The 24,817-nt window shown below is 33.2% G+C and overlaps 3 protein-coding genes across 4 annotated transcripts; all 3 read left to right on the plus strand.

Annotated features, from left to right (window-relative positions):
- Window positions 1–93: 93 nt before the first annotated feature.
- On the plus strand, window positions 94–4,207 carry LOC136275858 (toll-like receptor 4). 2 transcript variants are annotated; one of them, XM_066085961.1, is made up of 2 exons: window positions 94–170; window positions 786–4,207. In XM_066085961.1, exon 2 carries the CDS (start codon window positions 794–796, stop codon window positions 3,293–3,295), a length of 2,502 nt encoding a protein of 833 aa, XP_065942033.1. In that variant the 5' UTR covers window positions 94–170; window positions 786–793; the 3' UTR covers window positions 3,296–4,207. The 2 variants fall into 2 exon arrangements, with proteins under 2 accessions (XP_065942033.1, XP_065942032.1); XM_066085960.1 differs by lacking the exon at window positions 94–170 and adding an exon at window positions 287–625.
- Window positions 4,208–4,220: 13 nt separating this feature from the next.
- On the plus strand, window positions 4,221–8,263 carry LOC109617053 (toll-like receptor 4). Its single transcript, XM_034454157.2, has 2 exons — window positions 4,221–4,431; window positions 5,154–8,263. Exon 2 carries the CDS (start codon window positions 5,202–5,204, stop codon window positions 7,803–7,805), a length of 2,604 nt encoding a protein of 867 aa, XP_034310048.2. The 5' UTR covers window positions 4,221–4,431; window positions 5,154–5,201; the 3' UTR covers window positions 7,806–8,263.
- A 986-nt stretch (window positions 8,264–9,249) lies between these two features.
- LOC117683974 (toll-like receptor 4) lies at window positions 9,250–22,982 on the plus strand. The gene is made up of 2 exons (XM_034454326.2): window positions 9,250–9,600; window positions 19,878–22,982. Exon 2 carries the CDS (start codon window positions 19,943–19,945, stop codon window positions 22,517–22,519), a length of 2,577 nt encoding a protein of 858 aa, XP_034310217.2. The 5' UTR covers window positions 9,250–9,600; window positions 19,878–19,942; the 3' UTR covers window positions 22,520–22,982.
- The last annotated feature ends 1,835 nt before the right edge of the window (window positions 22,983–24,817 follow it).

A 24,817-nucleotide genomic window follows, 5' to 3' on the forward strand; every position in this document is an offset into this window, starting at 1 on the left:
ATAATCATTTCATTGCACAGTCGCCAGCTGAACAATTTAGGAACTTGTTCAAATTTGTCATCAAATAATTTGCGTTCATACTTCCCTCTTTGATATTGTTAGAAATGAAATGCATGCCGTTTAAAGAGCTGTTTTCAGTCAAACTGAGATAAGTAGAATGATGAAATAAGGTAATTTTTTATTTAAACCACTTAACTATAAGGAAATTGAATTTTATTTATACTTTATCAATAACAGACTGACCCAACATAGGGTATATGCTAAAGAAAATCATTTTTGATCCCTGTCCCCATAGTTGTAGTACAGTCATCTTACTCATAAAGACTTGATCGTGTGTAATGAAGTGAAAAAACAACGTAACTTATTGTAATCACCGATTTTAAGAGATGAATACGTTCATCAAATACCCGAGTTTGCTTTATCATATCTTGATAACTGACCGCCTGCAATTGAGCTGTAAAAATAATTTACCATTTCTTCCTGCTTCATTGATTAAAACAACATTTCCATAACTTGAGTTATTTACAAGTGTAGCTTCATCTCTTCCGTGATACACGTGTTTGTTTAGTTGTTTTTTTTGTCTGTACATGATAACTGTACCCGAGGTGTTAAGCCATGCAATAGGGTAAGTATTCACTGATGAATGCATTTATTAATTTGAACCTTGCTTGATCATAAACCGAGTTTGGGCTTCTCTTTGTTGGTTAACAAAGGAAATCATTTCCTTTTTTCATCACAGTGATTCATTAGGATTTTTATAATACACTCTATTTCTTGTTTAATAGATGTCTGAATGCCAGTTTTAAGTATGGATTATTTACTTCCAACATTGATCGTGCTGTATTGGACAATATCAATTGCTCATGGACATAAACAAAAAAGTTGTTCTTCCGATAAAAGATGCAAATGCATTCAACTTGCTGATCAAACCTGGAAAGCTATTTGCTCGGGTTTAGCCCTATATCAATTCCCAACATTCCAAGAAGATGTTTCGGAGATAAACCTCAACAATAATTCCATTCGTCATTGGAATGCGACTCGCCAATTTCCATTCTACCTCCGAGAGCTTTCGATGCAGAAAAACACCTTATTCTTCTATGGTATTTCAGATCTTTCTTTCATTAAAGATCTTGTCAATCTTAGAGTTTTGGACGTTTCCGATAATGTGGATTATGAACGGGACATGGGATACCCTGCAAAAGACTTTCGGCTTCTAAAAGATCTGACAGCACTGTACATTGATGGACTAAGGCTTGGAAATTTCAATGCCAACGAATGGAATTTAACTAGTTTAACCAATCTTACCATTGTTGACCATTGCTTCTTTGTTAGACTCGACGAAGGTTTTTTCAGCGGGTTGCAAAATCTAGAATATTTGGTGATTAATGGTTGTCCCTTGTTAAAGACAATCGACGAGGGCGTGTTTAGTTGGCTCCCCTTTTTGCATACCTTGGACTTATCCTTCAATGAACACCTGAAGTTCGCTCCCTTTAAAAACGTGTCTCTCGATTTGCAATCTACCAAAATTCAAATTCTGAAGGCCAAGAAAGTGCATTGTACTTTTGGTATAGGAAATCTCTTGCGAAGAGATCATATTATAAACTTTCAGAACACCTCTATCACTGAATTGGACTTGTCAAGCAATCGTATAGAGATGATGGAGAAGGATGTTCCCAAATATCTACCTTCTAATCTTACAATACTAAACGTGTCGGACAATCAGTTTACCTGGGGACTGTACATGTTATCTTACACGTTTCTGAGAAATCTTCGAATCGCAGATGTCAGTTTACAGTATTCTTACAGTTTTAAAAATATAAATGAGATGGGCTGTGAAAATTCTTTAGACTGTGGCGACACGACGTCCGAATCGTTATTATTTTCTGAAGATGCCTCAAACCACCACCAAGCATCCTTATCCAGAAAAATTAATATTTCTGTGTATGTACCCTGCAAACTCGAAAAGATATTTTTTCATTCAAGCAAGTTTTATTTCAACATAGGAGAAGTTCATGTCAGGCATAATCATATCAAGGAATATCATGTGAAGAACAATTTTTTCTACAGTTTAATTGGGCCTATGTATGGAATGGAATATGCAGAGTATGTAGATTTCTCTAGAAATTTCGTGAAAAACATCTCTAAATCTTTCTTTGACACTTTTCCAAATCTTACGTATTTAGATTTGAGTAAAAATTTATTAGGAAACTGTTTAAACGAGAACGTTCAATATGACCACTTTAAGTCCCTACAAAAACTCGTAGAAATAAGACTTTCATCGAACGAAATATCAACGATTCCGAGCAAACTACTTTCAAATGCTGTCTCTTTGGAGATATTGGACTTAAGCTACAACCTGATATCAAATTTTACTTTCACATTAAGCGTCAAGAGTCCACTAAAAATTCTCGATCTATCGAACAACCGACTGCGGGAAATTTCTCGGGAAAATATCAACAGTCTGGAGGACAAACACAGGCGCTTCAACCTAACATTGGATCTCTCGGGCAATCTGCTAGACTGTACCTGTGACACAATTCCTTTCATACATTGGATCAGAGATTCGGAAATAAATTTCCCAAATAAAAACTCTTATCAGTGCAAAATGTCTCACAACAGAAAGCGTACTTTCAGTGAACTAACCAGTATATTGAATGAACTTGGAAATGAATGCTCCTCCAATGCAGCGTCGATGACAATCGGGATAACGATGACCGTGATGGCAGTTATAATCGTCGGTATAACCACCCTACTTTATAGATTTCGATGGACTATTCGATATTTTTTCTATCTTACCAAATGGGAATTTCAAGAAATTATCAGCCCAAAGGAACAGAAAAGACAGAAAGATTTCGAATACTCTGCTTTTGTGACGTACTCGGAGAACGATTCGAACTTCGCAGAAATTGAGATGGTGCATCACTTAGAGGAAGAAGGGACACTCAAAATCTGCTTACCAAATCGAGACTTTAGCCCAAATGTTCGTACTTATGGCAGCATAACCCGTGCTATTCACAATAGCAAGAAAATAATCTGTATCGTTACAGAGGCGTTTCTTGAAGACAGATGGTGTATGTACCAGTTACAGATGGCCGAAGAGGACAGGGTACATCGGGAAGACAGCGACTGCATCGTTTTCATTTTCTTTTCACCTCCATCGGAAGAAGATATGAGAGGAGTTGACAGATCTCTCTTTCTTGTATCACTCATTGAGCAGAGATCGTACGCGCTATTTCCAAAACTTGAAGCGGAGCGCGCTCTATTCTGGCAAAAGTTGGTTGATGTTCTTAAATGACAGTTTTTCTTTTCACCTCCATCGGAGGAAGATATGAGAGGAGTTGACAGATCTCTCTTTCTTGTATCACTCATTGAGCAGAGATCGTACGCGCTAATTCCAAAACTTGAAGCGGAGCGCGCCCTATTCTGGCAAAAGTTGGTTGATGTTCTTAAATGACTGTAACATATCCCTGAAGTGTAAACTATTGCAACTTATTGTTTTCCCTTTACTTACGCTGCAATGGTTAAAAGACGTACGAAGCACAGACTTATTGATAACAAACCCTTACACACCTTCCTAATGACCATAAAAATGAAATATATTATGATGTATATGGCTAATGAAATTTAATGTTTTGATAGAATGTACATGTATGCATAGTGCATTTATTTGTTGAAGATACTATCGATTTGTTTTCTTTACCAGCGGCAAATTGAATCTTTCAGAAGAATCAGCTTTATTAGTTAATATATAGTTTAGTAGTGTATGAGACAAATCATACCATATATAAAATATGGTGTTTTCTTTTAAAAATCATTACCTCATATACATGTATTGACTTTAATGAGACAGTTCAACTTGAAATTATATCTATGCTGAAATAATATACTCAGATTACAAAATACTGTTATCTGTCGGGTATATTTGGAGGCGTGTAATGATTAATGCATCTGTGACCTACAACATTATCCGCCACTTGTATATACCTAATTGGTTTAGGTGATTTTTGATCACAACTACATTGTCTACATTTACATTTAATTTGATTAAAAAAGAAAAGAAAAATACAATTACAACCAGTGAGGTATTAGATTGGCACATATATCCAAACATAACGCGTATGTACGTTGCATTAAAATGATGGTGTCAATTAAAACCAAGTTGACAGTATCATATTTTGATTGAAGGAATAAATTTATTTTAATTGGAGAGTGATACCTCTATTCGTCCTTGTTCCGCATAAAATATGATAATCATTTTTTTAAATTCATGTTTGAAGAGGAAACCTAAGCCATCTTCTTCCGGGAAGAAAGATACAAAACACAATCAAGGCAGAAACTGATGTACATAACCACGAAATGACAGTGACTATTGAAATTAATATAAGAAACAGCAGAGCAAAAGAAACGTTGGACTTTTGATCATATTTAAAGGTAAGACACAGAGAAATTGAAAAAGAGACCAGAGAGATCGTTGACTATATATACATTGTATTGATATAATTTTATTTTGCAAGATTCTAAAAGTTCACCTTTCACGCCAGCTTCACACGGAAATTGATTTAATTTAGAACCATTATTACAAGGCCTTGGACTTTCCGTAGGACGTAGCTATCATTTCTTGCATCAAAACATGTTAAAAATGATGCTGGATTCAAGTGAAATATGCACCGATTGCGTAGTCTTAGCTCAGAAGCCAGACAAATCGTGTTGATTTCAATGAGCTTTCACTGAGTGGGCAGCAATGAAATAGACAGGCATACGTCACATTGCTGTTTGGCACAACTACCCAAAGTCCAAGCTCCTGTTATAATGGTTCTAATGGAACTGGTATATAAACTCAAATTTCCAACAAATTAAGAGTTCCACCAATCTTGTTCAATTTGACATTTCTGATGTTAATGATCCCTTTGAAATTTTAATACCAACTCATAATCCAATTCTCAAGGCTTTTTGTCCATATAAGAAGCCTTCCTTTCCATACCAAGATTTTAAAAAATTGTCGGAGTATTTGCTATTTCATGATGATAACAATGTCCTAACAAAGGTGTGTTTTGTCAAATCTTGTAAATGCTAGTAGATCAACGGCTTATGAATAAAAGGATTTCCTTTCATTGCATATAAGTTTCAAATTATCTTACGTAATGTATTTTCAGATCAACATCAAGAATCCATCATAATAAACATACAACGACGTCAGTGAAATGGAAAATTGCACAATATTTTTCATAATCCTTTTATTCGCTACTGAAACGGTTCAAGGACAAATTTGCTCCAATGAGGAGAAATGCAAATGTACTCCAATACAGAATTTCTTCTTTGAATTATATCACGTGGATTGCTCCAACATGGGACTGACTGAGATGCCATTCAATTTCACTGATAAAGACATATATAGCATTGATTTATCACAGAACAATATACGGAAGGTTACAACAACTAAATATTATTCTAGAACGTTAAAGCAAATGAACTTATCTCACAATGCAATAAGGAATCTATCGAAATACAGTTTTAACTGGATTCCATACCTTGAAGTTTTAGATTTGTCCTATAATAATCTCACATTGTCCGACACAAGTCTTCCCAATCTGGTATTCCAATATCTGAGTAACCTTAAGGTTCTGAACTTGTCTCACAATGACGTCATTGGTACAGACCATTACAATGCAGAAATATTCCGTCATACTGAATCTTTGGAGACGCTAGTCATTGACGGCTTGCGAAATGGCAACTTTAATTTAACCACATATTCTAATAGGGTTGCTCCATCATTTCATCCACCTGATGATATCGAGTTGAAAAATTTGACGACACTCGTAGTGTCTGGACGAAGTGACCGCAGCAAGTGCCTAATCAAGCATCTGTCAAAAGGCTTTTTTAAGAGCGTTCCTCGTCTGAAGTACTTGGACATGTCTGCTTGCGCAATCCGATCAGTCGATAAGGAAAGCTTGTCGCTGTTAGAGCTAGAATATCTAGATTTGTCCTACAATGAACAGTTATCTTTTCACCCACTTCGAAATATTTCTATACCGCAAACACTGAAAACAATGAAATTCGACAAAGTTCATTGTACATTTGGAATTGGAACCTATGTGACATCCGATATGGTAAAAATTTTTCAGAACAGTTCTATAGAGAATCTATCTTTTAAAAGCAATAGATTAGAGACGGCTGTAAGCAATGTTTTTAATTATCTACCTCAAAATCTAAGCAGTTTGGACGTCTCGGACAACAGACTGACCTTTGGTACATATGGTTTTTCAATCCCTGTTTTGAAAAAATTGAAATATTTGAATGTACAAAATCAATTTTATCCACATTTTACAGACAGGAATGGTGAGAATCTGGAGGAGTGTGACGATACCTTCCTATGCTCCTCCTCTCATTCAGGTGAAATATACCTTGCCGCTGGTGCGGGTTTTGCGAATTATCACTCAAAAGACTACGTGTTTTACGTACCCCCAAGTCTGGAAACAATTAATTACTCTAATTCTTCACTAAATACAGTTATCCGTCAGCTTAATATAGACCCGAACAACAGTGTAAAAACCATCGATTTCAGTCATAACTTTTTTGAATGTCTTGATGGGCCGATTTACGGACTACACGAAATTGAAAAAGTTGATTTTTCCCATAATTATATATCTTTTTTATCGCCCATTTTCTTTGAAAATAGTACAACTTTAAAGAACTTGAACTTAAGAAACAACTTGTTAGGAAACTGTATGAGCAAACCAAACTCGACCTATTTCGGAAATTTCTGGAATTTGACATTGTTGGACCTTTCATCCAATGTTATCCGCTTTGCAGCTCCTGATATTTTTGAAGGTCTGGAATCCCTGGAGACATTGAATCTAAGTTTTAATTTACTCCGAAATGTTTCATTCAGAATGCACCAGATGCCTTCTCTGAAAACATTAGATCTTTCTTCTAATGAATTTTTGCCATTTTCCGACTCTACAATTCAAATTCTGGAATCGAGACAACAAACTAGTCGACTGAAAATTATCCTTAAAGGAAATGAATTTCAGTGTACGTGCGACTCTCTTAATTTCCTCAAGTGGATGCTACGAAACAAAAACACTGTCACTGTAGATTATTCATACCTTTGTCGAAATATGAACCATGCCATCAACAACAATGATGAGTTGGACTTGATAAGTAAGATGCTAGATAAGAAATGCGACGATTACGAAGAAATCATTGGTGTAGTATCTGGACTTTTTGTTGTTTTCTTTGCGTTCATTGTTGGTGGAGTTATTCATCGCTACCGGTGGAAACTTCGATATTTCTATTACATGTCAAAATGGAGCGCTACCATGTCACACAAATCCTATGGTAGAGTATACGACTATGACGCATTTGTTTCTTATGCTGATGAGGAGAAGGATTTTGTCATACAGGAAATGACGTCAGAGCTAGAGGAAGTGTCAGACTTGAGACTGTGTCTCCACGAGCGAGATTTTACACCAGGTATATCAATCGGCGAGAACATAACCAAGGCAATATGTAACAGCAGAAAGGTTTTGTGTGTCGTAACAGAGAACTTTTTATGCTCTCAGTGGTGTATGTATGAACTAGAGATGGCCCTCACAGACAACAGGTACTCCAGAGACGATCAATCGGTTTTCCTTATCATGTACGGAGGATTGCCGACTGATAGCTGTAAAATTCGTTCATCGATCCGACTTATGTCTTTAGTGAAGGAGAACGCCTATCTAGAATATCCTAATGATGAGAGCAATAGAGCAGAATTCTGGAATTCACTTAGAATCATAATGAAAAAAATACGAAATCCTGTGTAATTAGGAGAGTATTGTTAAATTAAGTAGTAACCAGTTCATGAGGATATGATCAACAAAATACCAACATGCTCCGTCAAAAAATTATCAGTAACAAAGTGTCGGTTTTTTCATATGTCGAAGCAGTTTAAAACAAATATATTTAATTCACTATAATGAACAATTGCACAGAGAATATCAGCATAAGAAGTGATTATTTACCATAAAGAATGTGACAGCTATTATTTTTGATAGGAAAACAATCCGAATGGAGTTAATGTTTTTATTTTTAAATTTACAAATTAATGCATCTTAGAACTTACAATATGCCATTTTCAATACTAAAGTGAAAGAAAATTACATTTGTTGTTTAAAAAGCACTACGGAAAATCTTAGTTAAAACAAAAACAAAGTTACGCATTACAAGTTGATATGTACATTGTAAATACAGTATATATAAATAAAGATGGTAACATGAAAAACTCAATTTTAAGATGAATTGTTCTTTGTTTTTAAGTAGGTATTGGTCATTCAAAATTCAGCGGAAATAGAGATTTGTAGATGTTTCCAAAAAAGAAATAGTGTCAAATAGTTCTCTCTCATTCTTTTGTACCGTATGTACTGTAGAGTATACAAACCTGAAATATCATCAAATCTTAAGATTGAACCTCTTAAAACAGTAAATCAAATAGTATACATATGAGTGTATTTGTTGTGAAAACTTCCGTGTTTCCAAGTAGGGCTGTCATAATTGGTATCAAATAGACAGATATTGATATGGTCCCTCGCTATTTTAAAGGATACATGTAGCTATGTATTTATATATACTCATTAGATATATGAATATTGTTTCCTCTTTTGCTTTTAGTATAAATCAACGATGCCATAGATTAACAGCTGTGTTTTGTGGGAAAAAAATCCTTTGTTAACTATGATTTAACATCCGCGAGAAAGGGGTATGGGCACGAGTTGAGCTGGCAATTTACTTTGCTGATCATGAATCAACCTAAATTTGATATAAGCAATATCGAGAGCTCACAACTCTATTTCATTCATGTAAGCCGACAACTTCATGTCGAAGTTTAACTAATTATTAAAAACTACCCTAGAAACATTTTAATCATTATGAATAAAAAACTTAAGTTTCAGCTTTAATCGTAACCGTAGCCCCTCTAAGGAGGCAAATTATATTGCTAAAAGAATTTAGTCAGGTTCCGCTTTTAATTAATTAATTTTATCATAATGGTTCAACTTTTAAAAAAGAGACTAGTAATTTTTCAACAAACTAAAAGTTGAGGTAAAATGCAAGAAAACACCGTTTAATTATCATTTATTATGACCTATAACTCTTTAATTAAAAATGAATTCATACTGCAATTCCTAGGGTAATATTTAAATCGACACAAAGCTTTATAGGCGGCTTTTTATCTTCATTTATTCTTTGTCTTCTTATACTTATTACGTGACGCTTGCATTTCCATTTTACGTACATTTACAACATTTCCTATTTGACCAATCTATGAGAGTATTGCCAAAATTGATAATATCGCCGCTTAGTAAATCTTCCTTCTAAATACAACTACGTATTTCCTGGTATGATAGATACAGACATCAGATTTTAGTTTTGTTTAGAATTTCAATCAAAAGAAACATTTGAATGGAAAGCTTAATTTGTTTACCAATTTATTGCCATGTGTGAGGAGGACATTCTTTGAAAAGGAAGAAACAGAAACAGGTATAAATCTGCCTTCATGATTTAAACTGTAATTGCAAAAGAAGAGGCGTTACATAAACCAACACTTTTATAGTTAAATAAAAGGTAAGAAAAAGAGTAAGAAAGAGATTTTTAAAGTCATTAATGTACATAATTATTAAAAATGCAATGTAAACGTTATTGGGGTGAACGGCTCAATATCAATTCCTACTCTAAAAGTCTACAAATGCATGAATGTAGTGGGACATATTTGGATCTCCCGTTATCACCTTTTCTATTTCTTTATAAAGAACAGGGGCATGTTGGTTTGTTTTCTCTGCCATTCTTTCCAACTTCTTTCACAGTCCTCGCTAGCCAAGGGTTTCTGATCCGCACCGCTTCTCACGAACGCGGTGCGGATCAGAAACTCTTGGCAAACGAAGATGACTTCTCTCAATCTGTCAGAACTTTTATATTGTACTTTTTGAACTTTAATAGTTAATACTACCTTTAAATGTGGCTTTCACTTATGCTCTATTCTTAAGTGTATTTCAAATGAACTTAAATCATTAAACGTTTGATCAATTGTACTAGTTAGGGATACGCGGATATATTTGGTATGTAAGTATTATCAGAAGAACAAATATTTGATCAACCTCTCGACATGAATTCATTATACATAACCACTTCCTCATTCCGTATAACCAGGAAGTTAATGACCTCGTCCATGATGAATAAGTCTGAAAGGATCTATTGCAAATAACAAAAAATTGACCTTTAGGGGAGATGAGTTTCCCGTAAGAAATCGATCTTGAAAATAAAAGTTTTTTTTTGGTTATTTAAGACACCGTTATTTACTATCGAACATATTTCTGAACTTTTCGAATTTGCATTTTGAACCTATCATATTGCTCATATTGCAATTCTATTATTAATCTTTAAAGTTGGCTAAAATAGCATTTTCTCGGCGAAATTGTATACTTTTGCATGGTTTTTGAGCTAGATAGGACCGGTGTAATGAAGAATAATGACCCCCGTAGAATAATGACCGGGGGTCATTTTTCGACGTAGAATAATGACCCCCCTAGCTGAAGAATAATTGGATTTTTCTGAAGAAAAAGGACCCAGGGGTTATTTTTCTTCATGTTAAACATGAAGAAAAATGACCCCCATAGAAAAATGACCCCCCCCCCCCCCTGTATTGGTTACCCCGTAAATAAATTGCTGTATATAGTTTTTCATATCCGTAGCAAGCACACACAAAACACTCTTACATTGCCACAAATTGATTGTTAACAGTTACGTCACTTCTCTCGTCGACATACGGCGGGAAATGACGCAAATAAAGAAAGATTCATACACAATGAGGATATTGTGTGATAGAACAATAATCATGAAAGAATAATTGTTGTAATAATATAAGCAATATTCATTGGTGAATGAATTGTCAATCTTAAAATGATACATGTATATATCTTTATGGAAAAATACTAAGGGGGCAGGTATATGAATACTTTTTATTTACATTTCATGAGGAAAGTGATTTTTAAAAAATCATTTTGCGTTTGTTTTGTTTTCTTCTACGTAATACATGAACATCATAATCTAAACATTTGTTGTAATGTTGTATTTGTGATCATGAATAGAATTTATTCTTTTATAGCAAATGTGTGAAGAGTACCTGACTATAGTAAATCTTAATAGATAATAAACACTGATCGATTATAGTAAGAAAAGATTGTTTCTAAAAGCGTTGATAAAAGGAAAGGGTCTATGTTAGGGGTTTATACCCCCCTTGATTTTGATCACACGATCTTTATTGTATCCAAAGTAATAGTGGAGATCCTCAATGCAAGTATAATTCATGAACAATATGAAGAATATAGAAGATGCGACGGCGAAGCGCGAAGATGCGAAGACGAAAGTGCTAAGTTGCGAATGCGAAGAAGTGATACTACTATGATTTAACTATATTATAAATGAAACGCAGAAGTTGCTTCAGATGCAGAGCCAGATCTCCATTATCAAGGATGCTAAAGAAATCCCCTACCTCACTCAAACCTGCTTGATAGATAGATGTGGTTGTTATTGAATGATATAACATGATTCCTATGATATAGTATTGTATATGATATGAAACACTATTGTTTAAAAGGAGACAATATAATACCATATGTTATATTGTAAAACGTTATATGATACGATATAATATTGTATCATTTTTTTAATATTTTATGATATGATATTGTATCATGATATTGTTATGTATAGGATTGTATATTATGACACAATATTGTATTATATTATATTGTATTATTAATTAATTATTTAATCACATGATACTTTTACATATTATATTGCAATATTTAATATTGCATCCTATGATATGATATTGTATATTCTATGATATTGTATCATACAGTATTGTATAATATGATGTTGGTTTCTGAAATATAGAATTATATCAAATGAAATTGTATATATGATATTGTAATATTATAAAATATCGTATCATACGATATTGTATAATATGATATTGGTTTATATGATATATTATCATATTACATGAAATTGTATTGTATGATGTTGTAATATATATTATTGTATCATATGATACAATATGTTTAATTTAATTGTATTATATGATATTTTTTTATCCAATGATATTGTATCATTTGATGTCATACAATGTTGTATCAAATTATATTGTATCATATAATACAATATCATATAATTTATCAAATATGATACAGTATCATACAATACAATATCATACTATATTATACAATATAACAACATATGTTTCAATGTTATGATGTATTATTGCAATATGATATTGTTTCATATAATACTATATTGTATTATGTTTTATGATATTGTATTATTTAATCAAATACAATAATGTATAACACAATACAATGTCATATCATACGTTACAATATCATATCTCAGAATTTTTTACGGTATTTTATGGTATTATATGATATATATTGTAAGTATGATAGGATGCAATTTTTAATTTTATATCATTGTATTGATTAACATATGAACATATGATTATCATACAATTTTTTAACAGATGATATACGATATTGTGTCAAAACAGAATCCATGAATATCCAAGAGGATGCTTTTCATATAATATGATTAAGGTGGTCTCATAAAGGTAAGGCCTTATAAAGGTGATGCCTCGTCTCGGTGAGCTTTGTAATCTGCGATTACCTATGTTTTAAACTTGCGGAGCTCTTACGTTTAAGGGTTCTGAGGCATATTTTGGAAATTTTATTTTTATAAAATTAATAAAATTAAATTATCCAGGGGGATAGGGTCCGGACCCCTCTCCCCTCTAACTGTTTGAAATTATTAATATTAAATTTCCCGGGGGGACGGACCCCCTCTCCCCCTCTAGATCCATGCATGAGCAAGGTGTGTCGCATAATGAAATTAGAATGTTACTGTGTTTGGTCCCCGGTAAACAGACGGCTGGTAAGTGACAGGAGTCTGCAAGTGCATATGTACAAATTATGGTGGACAATAAATTTTGTGTGGAGTAGATAATGATAGCTAGCACTGGTGAACATATATGTCAAATGTACACATTAAAATATTTTTAAACATTCATAGTAAGCGCGATGGCCTAGCGCATGCGAACCAATAATAGCCTGGATTAATCGGAAAATCTTGGCAAGTACGGTGCCATCGACCGAGACTTGCTGAATGCAATAAAATAAGGCGACGGCGCAAGTGCGAAGATGCGAAGGCCAGAGTGCGAAGTTGGGAAGGAGCGTTAGTAGTATCGCCCCTTCGCCTTCGCAACTTCGCACTTTAGGCATCACATCTTCGCGCTTCGTCGTCGCATCTTCGCACTTTTGCTCCTTCGCTTTCGCACTATCGCCTATGCAACTTCGCATCTTCGCCCTAAGGTCGAAGTGGCCCTATCGGAACACTATAGATATATGTAACTGTAATTGTTAAAGGGTCACGATTTTGGTCAAATTCTAATTTTCTGTTTTCATTATTTACAATGCTTGAGGAAAGCATTTCTACTGATCAAATGGAATTTGAGGGTCAATTGTAAAGCTATAAGCAACATACAGGGCTCACAATACTTTGTCATGTAAACAAGGCTCGTGCCCTGTTGTTGTTTACGTAGGTTCAATATACCAGTAAAAAATCTTTTCAAGCTGATTTTCTATCGTCTTATTCATTGTAAGCATAAATAAACAGTTCCTTACGTTTAACACATTCATTAGGTCTAAAATTGGAATTTTCACTTCAACATTTAAAATGTAAACAAAAACTACGTTTACATAGCAAAGAATTGCAAGCTCTGTAACTTGCTTATAACTCAACGAATGACACTCAAATTTTGGTTGCCTATTGAAAAAGCATTGTGAACATTAAAATCGGAAAAATAATTTTTGACTAAAATCGTGACCATGCCCCTTTAAGATGACAACCATACCCCGATGCAATACGTTAATGTCTTGTTATAACGGAAGGATTTTTATTTTCTAAGATATACCCCTTCTTTCACTTTAAGTTTATTTGAATATGAATTAAAATTTCTGTTACTTTCTGTAAACTGCAGCAGTAAAAATTACAATAGTGTAAAGACTATTTCACAAATAATAAAAAAAAATGTACTGAAAAACTTGAATCTACAAGGGGGTCATTATTCTACAGGGGTCGCTTTTCTTCATGTGGAGTGTGCTCATTTTTATGAAAATGACACTTATTCTTCAGGCAAAGGGGTCATTTTTCTACGTAGAATAATGACCGGGGGGTCATTTTTCTGCGTAGAATAATGACCGGGGGGTCATTATTCTACGTCGAAAAATGACCCCCGGTCATTATTCTACGGGGGTCATTATTCTTCATTACACCGGCCTGCTCCTAGATATTTTGATAGGTTTTGTTCAAAGAAATAAATTAAGATAGAATTTTCTTGGAGGCATCCTGGTCCTGAGTTCGAATTTTGAAAAAAAAAACCGACAAATTTTGGAAACTGATTCTCATCGTAGTGGTCTTTATTTACATCCAAAGATGTACGTCTTTGATAGCACAGGAGTTTAAAACGCTGGCTATGTCACACGTGATATTTTTTGTGCCCTGGTTCGATTCCATCTGTCGGCATACTTTTTCTTTTTTAACATTTACGGCATTTATTAACACCGTTTTATTTTTTTATGCAGAATTGTGCATTTTGTAAATTAAACTTTGAGCTACTTCCTTAAATGCATATTTTTGAATGAAAGATATTGATGGAACAAGTATATACTTTACTACATTTAAAAGCAATCAAGCGGAACTATACACTAGTGTAAGCATGCTTTATTTGAGAACCAGAATCATTCACTCTGTGTAACTTGAAACAGGTGCCAGGAAAAAAAATCATGCCTAGCAAGAATTGTTGCATTTGCCTTTTAGGAACATCTATAGGAAATGGTACAATTGTGGGAGAAGTGCTGCAAAGTAGATGCAGTTCGTACTTTGCATTTGGGATAATGCAGGAGGAAGACTTATAGATGAATTTAAAAAGGGATGGGTCAGTTGGAAACTTATGTAAAAATAGAAAAGCCTCAGCAGGATTTGAACTCTCTACTTACAGACACGTAGTTAACGCTCTTACCCATTGTGTTTCATTGTGACATATTTTGGGGGAAATATTATATTAATACTTTATTTTATATTTGAATAGGGAGTAAATCACAATATGCAGGTGTTCTGTACCACCTTAAGACTGAAATGTGTGCTTTTCATAGTTATTTACCTAATAAGATAGTGCAAGGGGTTTTTAAGAATAAAGTTGTGAGAATACATGCATGTTACGAATAACTGATTTTTGTCTGAAGTTACGTACACAACACAGGTCTAGTTTTCCCCAGCTCTTCAGTTAGATGGGTTTCATGTGATATACATCATAACCGGTTTGTGTTTTCCATATGCAGAATGAAATAAATTAACATGCATAAACGTTTCTTTTGTGATGATCAGCTAAAGGGATTCATATTGTGCTCTAATTGGATTATCAATATCACCCCTGCGATTGTTATTGTCATTTAAATTTCGGACCACGTGGTTTTATTTGACCCTTTCAGTTTTGCAGGAAAAATCATGCCTAGTGTTTATTGTCTAGTTCATAGAATCTAGGTACTATAGTAGTCAATTATTAAATCTAGAGGTTTATTGATTTTAAACATTATCTTCATTAATTGGTGGATAAAATGTGTTCTAGAAATAAATGTAAAAATACAAAAAAATTGTTGTCTGCTGTTGCAACAATTAACATGCTAAGTAGAGATCCCCCTGAGGATTAGTTTTCGATCCGCGCCAGACCTAGTAATAGCATCAATAGTGAAACAGACTATACTATTTTATGCAGAATGTTTCTTGAAAATGACCCGATATACTAAGTTTTTATGCCAAACAGACATCCATTATTTTTTTAACAAATATGGTATTGCACACCACAAACATCAAACATGGGATATGATTTTATTAAGCCACGCAATGTTTATATTTTCAACCACTCATCACGTGGTTGAACACGAACGATAACTCTGTTCTGAATAGTATCGTTTAATATAAAAACCGCTAAATGGTGAAATAAGACAAACATATTAAAAGAGTTTCATTTTTTAACAAAAACCAAACTAGGATACGATATGAAAAACGACCAGTACTTATGTAGTTTGAGAATATTATCCGAACACTTATACTTCCGCTCGAAATTTCTCAGGAACTGAACAAACTTCGGTGAAGTCTCGTGAACTTTCATTCGAGCTTCTCTGGATTTATTACATACTTAGCAACGATTAAGGAAACATTCCGAACACATTCGCAGGGGTGATTATGATGTTGACCAATATAGGTAAGCATAATACATGTAGTAGCACAATTTTATGAGACACCGGTATACATTAGCATTACTTTCACTTTCTAAATAAGTGATCTTCCTTAGCTAGTATACTGTATCACCATCTTTTAATATTTAAATAAGCTTATCATCGTTACCTATCCTATTGCATGGCATTTTAATTGCAAAAGTTTTTTTTTTCATTTGTCAGACTTAACCTAAGTTGACCCCATATTGACCCTGAGACAATTTGTGTATTACATGTCAGTAAGTGTACAGACTTATCATGTTTATATAAGTTATTATAGGAAGGAAGGAGTAATTCTTTCTTAATGCATTATGATGTATCAAATACAATGTAGGTCACGACACTATGGGATTGTCCGAATCACATGAAACAGGAAAATACCAAATATCTTCAAAAATATTGAGTTCCCAAACACTAAACAATATATGTTGTTTCTAATGCCATTATGATGCACCAAATGGTGTATTTACATGACTCTCAGGAGTTATCTTTCCACCACACTCACACCTCTGTAATACAAAATGATAATATACTTCGCCTCTGAAATATGAAATTATAATATATTTTGATAACTTTTGAGATCCCCATCCCTATATATTATTTATTATTGCCCCTTTACATGTAAAATTAAGTTTATCTTAAAGATAAATTAGTTTATCTTAAAGATAAAAAAAACCAATTTCCAAAATCTTATTGTTCATCTACAGAAAAATATCAATAAAGAAATGGTTTAAAAATTGCTCCTGTACAAATGTAGGAATTAAGAGACACCAAATCTTTGGAACCAGGTTTAATGGGGGTTGGGGCGGAGACTAAAAATTTAATTTTAACCATTTATTGTGACCTGTAACTAGTTTATCTTGAATATTAGTTATTGGTCCCCAGGTAGAAAATAAGACTTTTGATCATATCTCAACATATCATTTGTCATTTATGAAAAGTGTAAATGTGACTTTTTTATAAACTTTTTTTATAAGTTTATAATAACTTATAGACCCCAAATTATATTTTGATTTTAATAGACCACTTAACAATCATATAGATTTTTTTATTTAAAGAAAAAAAATGTCAGTTTATTTACAGTTAACGAGAGATAAAAAAAATAATATCCAAAGTTAAGGTGTGGCTATTCATTAGTTCTGGGATCTAGGTTTTTTTTATACTGATAAACGTCAATTTTCTGCAACTATTTGACTCCCTGAATGAAATTTAAATTTTCAAAACCGTACTGCACATTTATAGGACAGCCCTTTTAATATCCAAAGAAATGACATAGCTACTGCATAAGTTGTAATAGAAATTCCGAGATACATACCTTTTTACGAAAAAATCATTTTTTGTTGCCAACTGATCCCCTTGATAAAAATAATTCATGACACAACATGACACCCCAAATCAAACTCCAAGACTTCAGTTTGCTGGTTTATAAGATGTAAGAGCACTTTAAGAAATAAAAAGTGATAGACGGACTAACCGACAAACGGACCGGGGTAACAACAATATTACCGAACTCTCTATAGATAGTGTGGGTGTAATGAATTGTATACGCACAATACAAAAGTATTAAGTTCTACTGAACAACTATGTAATTGTCTGCACCAATCATATTTAACCCGTTTTTGAAGATACAATATGAATTGTTCAGGTTAGAGAGACAAGAAAAGAATGAAATAAAATTGGTATTCAGTAGATGCGAATACATATGAATGAATTTGTTCTTAAAGTTTATTTAGGCTTTATTTAGTATCTAACTTGATATTGTAATTTGAATACACAATTTAAACAGTATCAAATTCAAATGCTTTAGAGACTATTGTCTCTCCCGTGTAAGTGTATCCATAACTTTTTTACGAATTTTAACGAGAATACACGTACCTTTCAAAAAAAGTACAATTAAAATCGATACAAGAGAAAAAAAGCATCCCACTCCGGTATACTTTTAATTTTTGGTTGTGTTTTAAAACTTAAAGAGGGGCGTTTTAAAACAAAAATCAGGACTTTTTTCATTCCAACGAAGGTTGTTGTGGTACAAATGTATCTATTGTTTTCGAAACATTTATCAACAAGTGGCGGAAGCAGAAACTTGGGACAGAGAATAGAATCAGATATACATGTTTAAAAATGTAACTCTCTGCATATTTGAACAATTTATTGCGCTTCGGTTTCAACATGCTGAAAAGCAGAAATCGAAATGTTTAATATGTTTTATCAAAGTACAAGGTGTGAGAATCTTTTTTGGGTATATCTATTAGTGGTTGTCGTGTTCGTTAAAGAAAGATGCGCATAAATTGAGTCCTTTGCATTCGTACAATACATACTGAAAGGAAAAATAGTCATTTACGTAGTTGTCTTTATTTGTATAGATGACTATTCAGCTGTTGCGAGTATTTCCATCTCGGTGTACGGATTTTCTGCATTCTGTATATTTACATCACTTACTTTTGCATGAATGTAATGCCGTTTTTGGAAGTAAAATTAGGAATCAACATCAACATTTAATACGTTTATTGTTTATTTAACTTGTCACAAAATATTCTTGAATAATATTGAGAAAGATATACAGTAGAATCATTTTATTTCTTGGGGGCCAATTTTCGTGAATTGTGGTTTTTTTTTGCATATTCGTTGGTATGTAATTTCGTGGATGCGTCAGCTTTTAGTTTCAGATGGTAAATTAAATCTTTTATAACTAGTTTTCGTTAAGGATGTAAATTCATGGGCGAGGGCTACCCACGAAAACAACGAAATATGAGCCACAACAAATTCTAATGATTCCACAGTACATATACATACTGTATATGGTTGAATAGTTAGAATATATTCTTTCTTTTAAAACTCATATTGATAAGCAAAACCTCATTTTTCTGTGTCACTCATATTTACAAACAATTGACTTTGGCCCATTAAGCCCTAAAAACTGTAAATATATATCGTACAAATGATTTTTAGACATTTTACCATACTATGTTTCTCTTACTAATCTAAACTTATTCTTAGACAAGTCAGTAAGTGGAGGAATTGAAGAATGCTAACGTGTGGCATACATTTATAAACGTTTTCAACACGTTTAATCATATCAAATGTTTGTTTTTTTTCTCAGTATTTGGTTTTATTAAGGAATAAAGAATCATTCTTTGAGTATTATGAGGTGATGATTTTGGTCGGGGCGTGATCAAATCCAATCAAGTCCGAAGAGCTTTTTGATAGATTTGATCACGTCCCGACCGAAATTATCACCTCATAATATTCAAAGAATGATTCCTTATTACTTATATTTATATAGTTTTAAGCCATCGTATGATTGAATATTTAAATATAAATAAGCAAACCCCGCTGGCGCCTCAATTTGGCGTCATTTTAAGTTATGGGTTATATAATAAAAAAATCGATACGTAGTGTTATTACAGGCTAAGAAACTGGAAAATGTAAATATTAGCAGATAAAACCAAGGTTATGATTATTATTGTCTACATTTGCTACCTTCTTTCATTTACCATGTCTTTTTTTTATTTTTAGATCATGGAAAATATTGCACAGAAATAATTTTTACAAGAATAAAGAAAAATTAGTTCGAGTGACAAATGGCACACAACATACATTATTTGACAATTTTCGTTTGCATTGTTAAGTTCTTGAAAGGACCAAAATGTACGAATGAAGAAAAATGTAACTGTACAAAATTACCAAATTTTAAAGAACTGTTTCACATGGACTGTTCCAATAAAGGATTGACTGAAATGCCAATTCCTTCCATAGACTTTGAAGTTTATAGCATTGATTTATCTCAAAACAAGTTACGGAACGTTTTAATTACTGAAAATTATTCTAGGACATTAAAACAATTGAATTTATCTCACAATGCATTAAGAAATCTATCGAATAACAGTTTTAACTGGATTCCATATCTTGAAGTGTTAGATTTGTCATATAATAATCTCACATTATCCAATACAAGACTTCCCAATCTGGTATTCCAATATCTGAGTAACCTTAAGGTTCTGAACTTGTCTCACAATGACGTCATTGGTACAGACCATTACAATGCAGAAGTATTCCGGCACACTGAATCTCTGGAGACGCTAGTCATTGACGGCCTCCGAAATGGCAACTTTGATTTTACAAAACATGACAAAAGGTGTGATCGTCCACATAAAGATACAAGCATATATTTGAAAAAGTTGACAACACTTGTAGTTTCAGGACGTAGAGAACGCAAAAAATGTTTGGTAAAACATCTGTCCGCCGACTTTTTTCAGAGTGTCTTTAATCTAAAGTATTTAGACATGTCTGCTTGCGCAATCCAATCAGTGGATAAAAAAAGTTTGTTGCTGTCAGAGCTACAATATTTAGATTTGTCCTACAACGAACATTTATCTTTTAAATCTTTTCAAAATTTGTCTATACCGCAAACTTTGAAAACACTGAAATTGGACAAAATTTGTTGCACATTTGGAATTGGTACCTACATCACACAAGATATGGCCGAATTATTCTGGAAGAGTTCAGTAGAATATCTTTCACTTAAAAGCAATAGACTGGAGACGGCAGTAAGCAATGGGTTTAATTATTTACCTCAAAATCTAACCCGTTTGGATGTATCAGACAACAGACTCACTTTTGGGGCCTATGGCTTTCCCATTCCTTTTTTGAAAAAATTGCAAGTTGTGAATATGCAAAATCAATTCTATCCACATTTTAAAGAAAGGTATAACAATTTGGAAGAGTGTAAAGAAGGCTTCGTGTGCTCCTCTCGTCCAGATGGAAATAACTCTACCTCTGGTTGGAATTTTGCGAGTTACCATTCAAAAGACTTCGTGTTTTACGCACCTCCCAGCCTGGAAACAATCAATTACTCTAATTCTTCACTAAATACAGTTATCCGTCAGATTAATGTAGACCCGAACAACAGTGTAAAAAACGTCGTTTTAAGTCATAATTTTTTGGAAACTCTTGAAGGGCCGATTTACGGACTACACAAACTTGAAAAAGTTGATTTTTCCCATAATTATATTTCTTATTTATCACCAGTTTTCTTTGGAAATGGTTCAACTTTAAAGAACTTGATCTTAAAAAACAACTTATTAGGAAACTGCATGAGCAAACCTAACTTGACATATTTCGGAAACCTCTGGAATTTAACATTGTTAGATCTTTCATCCAATATAATCCGCTTTGCAGCTCCTGACATTTTTGAAGGTCTAGAATCACTGCGGATATTGAATCTTAGTTTTAATTTACTGCGAAATGTTTCATTCAGAATGCACCAGATGCCTTCTTTGAGAACATTAGATCTTTCTTTTAATGCACTTTTGCCATTTTCCGACTCTACAATTCAAATTCTGGAATCGAGACAACAAACTCGTCAACTGGAAATTATCCTTTCAGGGAACGAATTTCAGTGTACGTGCGACTCTCTTAATTTCCTAAAGTGGATGCTACGAAACAAAAATACTGTCATTGTAGATTATTCATACCTTTGTCGAAATATGTACCATGCCATCGACAACAATGATGAGTTGGACATGGTAAGTAAGATGCTAGATAAGAAATGCGACGATTACAAAGAAATCATTGGTATTGTATCTGGACTGTTTATTGTTTTCTTTGCGTTTATTATTGGTGGAATTATTCATCGCTACCGGTGGAAACTTCGCTATTTCTATTACATGTCGAAATGTAGCGCTACCATATCACACATATCCTATGGTAGAGTATACGACTATGACGTATTTGTTTCTTATGCCGATGAGGAGAAGGATTTTGTCATACAGGAAATTACGTCAGAATTAGAGGAAGCGTCAGATTTGAAACTGTGTCTACATGAGCGAGATTTTACACTAGGTTTATCAATCGGCGAGAACATAACCAAGGCAATATGTAACAGCAGAAAGGTTTTGTGCGTCGTAACAGAGAACTTTTTGTGCTCTCAGTGGTGTATGTATGAACTAGAGATGGCCCTCACAGACAACAGGTACTCCAGAGTCGATCAGTCTGTTTTCCTCATCATGTATGGGGGATTGCCGACCGATAGCTGTAAAATTCGTTCATCGAAACAACTTACCTCATTAGTAAAGAAGCACGCCTATCTGGAATATCCTAATGATGAGAGTGGTAGAGCTGAGTTCTGGAATTCACTCAAAATTAAGCTAGGGGAGTAACCGTTTTCAGAGTTTTGGTAAACTTTATTTATAATTTTTGTAAAATCTAAAATTGAGTAATGGCTAAAACCCCGATCCCCACATATAAACTCCGCGGTTTTTACTCTTTGTTTATGAACAAGATGTTAACTTTAACTATCATTCGAAAGGCTATTTGTTGACAGGTTGTGTGTGGTTTAACTGATTTAACTTCGTCATTAGATGTAATGGCAAATTCATAAGCAATTTAAGAAAGGTGCAAAGGTTGCTTAGGTATTTGTGTAACAATCGAACCACTCAACAAACCATGGCATATTTGAGAAGCTTGGTAACCCCTGAAAATATATTTTGCGTTGACGTGTGTGAGAACAGATATTTGGCAGTTCTTTTAACAGTAAATGATGTGTTTTTCTGTGGATTTTCGAGATCATCAAACTTTGCAGACTAACCTCTACACTATGACATTATACAGATGTTTTGTAATAACTGATTTATATTAATAAAATATGTATAGGTAATTTCAATTTTTTTGTTTACAGAATTTTGTCTCGACGACATCGGGAAAGCTTCAATATGTGTATATAAAAAAATATACTTGTAAAAATATCATATTATCCAACCCAAGCATTTACATTCTGGTATTTTAAAAACAACTTAAGTATTGCTGGGTTGATGAAGATTTCATTCAAACTCATAAGATATATTTACATTGCAAAATTAATATATTAATATAATGTATTCCTGCAAGCTTTTGCACAGTAAACATTGACCTACTTAACATTTGCAAAACAGTGTCATACTAATTAGTCATTAGTACACACTTCCTTATTGTTAATAATACTGTACAGGTACATAAATATATTTACTTCCATCAAATACAAAGGAAACTAAATTAAACACTCATAAAATATCTTATATTTTTGTTGTTTTCATGACAACAAAGGAAATAATATAAATAAAACTAAGAACTGTTCATACCAAACACTTTATTAAGTTTAAAACAAACAATTAACTTTTTTGTCTTGATTTGTTATTCAAGATTTCCCAAACAAACCCTTTTGAGTCCTCGTCCTTCTCCCCAGAATGAATGCGCCTGATTTTATATGATATTATATTAATATTATATTTTTAAAAAAAATCTAACTTCAAGGATACTTTTTTGTCATTTCCTTTTACAAACAGAAATTCAAAACATAAATATTATCTTTAAAACAAAATTTATCAGATATACCTTTCAGAAAGTTGAAGACACTGGGTCATTTGTTTTATTTAAAAAGACGGCCTATGAATATAAGATGATTTTTAACTGAATAAATCTTGTGTTTGAAAAAAACAACATCATGCCCAATAGGAATTTTTTCACAATCATTATTTTCTTCCTGAGACGACGGGGGTTACAACTTTTATTTATATCAATAACCCTTTACCTAAAGGTTTATATTGCATAGTGGTTTCAGAGAAGACGAATGTACAAGAATACATATAGAAAAACGTTGGGTCAAAGGCATAGACGGCACGCTTGAACAAATGGTTTAGTTTTTCCTCAATGGTCTTTGGGCACTGTATTAAGGTATATACATTTACGCCGATTTTAACGTTGTTTTGGTATGTTAGAGACTTGACCCAAACTTTGTCAATTTGATGATCTACATAAGTTAAAATTTCTGCTATTTATACAATTCAGTTAAAACGCATTTAAAAGTATTGATGATAATTTCCAATTAATTTATTCACTGACCCGTCCAGTAAGTAAATACTCCAGTTTTAATACTCATTATCACCTAAACATGTAATGTTGCAAGCATATTCAGTTTTACTATGTGAACAAGAAGGCGACACAAAAGCGTGGTCGGCATGCACGTTTGTTGAGTTGAACTTACTTTATTGACTAATAATGCCAAAAGGATTGGACACAAGTTCTAAAAACTTTGATAGACCTTTCGAATTCATAATCGAGTTATTCTTGAGTCGAGGGGCCACCAAAAGGGATGATATTGACGTTTTGTTTAATTTATTCTGTGATCAGCTATGAATTCAAATGGTGGTATATTGGTTTATCGATAAAAGTTATTTTTTTGTAACGAAAGTTTTGAAGGAATAATTTTTTGAGCGTCAAAAAAGTAATTTCACTATCTTATTATGTTAACAAAATTACTGTGAATCCTCCCCCTAATCACGGGATTGTTCTCTCGATTACTTTTTTGCGGTCATACGCAGATTTACACTTCCGTGATTTTTTTATGAATATGCATTTGAACATTCTCATATCTTCTTACATAAAAAACCAGAATATTTAATTAGTAACAATGCATAACATTG

Source organism: Magallana gigas, chromosome 5 (genome assembly GCF_963853765.1).
Source record: "Magallana gigas chromosome 5, xbMagGiga1.1, whole genome shotgun sequence".
Taxonomy (NCBI): domain Eukaryota; kingdom Metazoa; phylum Mollusca; class Bivalvia; order Ostreida; family Ostreidae; genus Magallana; species Magallana gigas.

Bases quoted from the DNA above. Each gene is read 5' to 3' on its own strand.
- LOC117683974 (XM_034454326.2), top strand. From the start codon at position 19,943: ATGGCACACAACATACATTATTTGACAATTTTCGTTTGCATTGTTAAG.
- LOC109617053 (XM_034454157.2), top strand. From the start codon at position 5,202: ATGGAAAATTGCACAATATTTTTCATAATCCTTTTATTCGCTACTGAA.
- LOC136275858 (XM_066085961.1), top strand. From the start codon at position 794: ATGCCAGTTTTAAGTATGGATTATTTACTTCCAACATTGATCGTGCTG.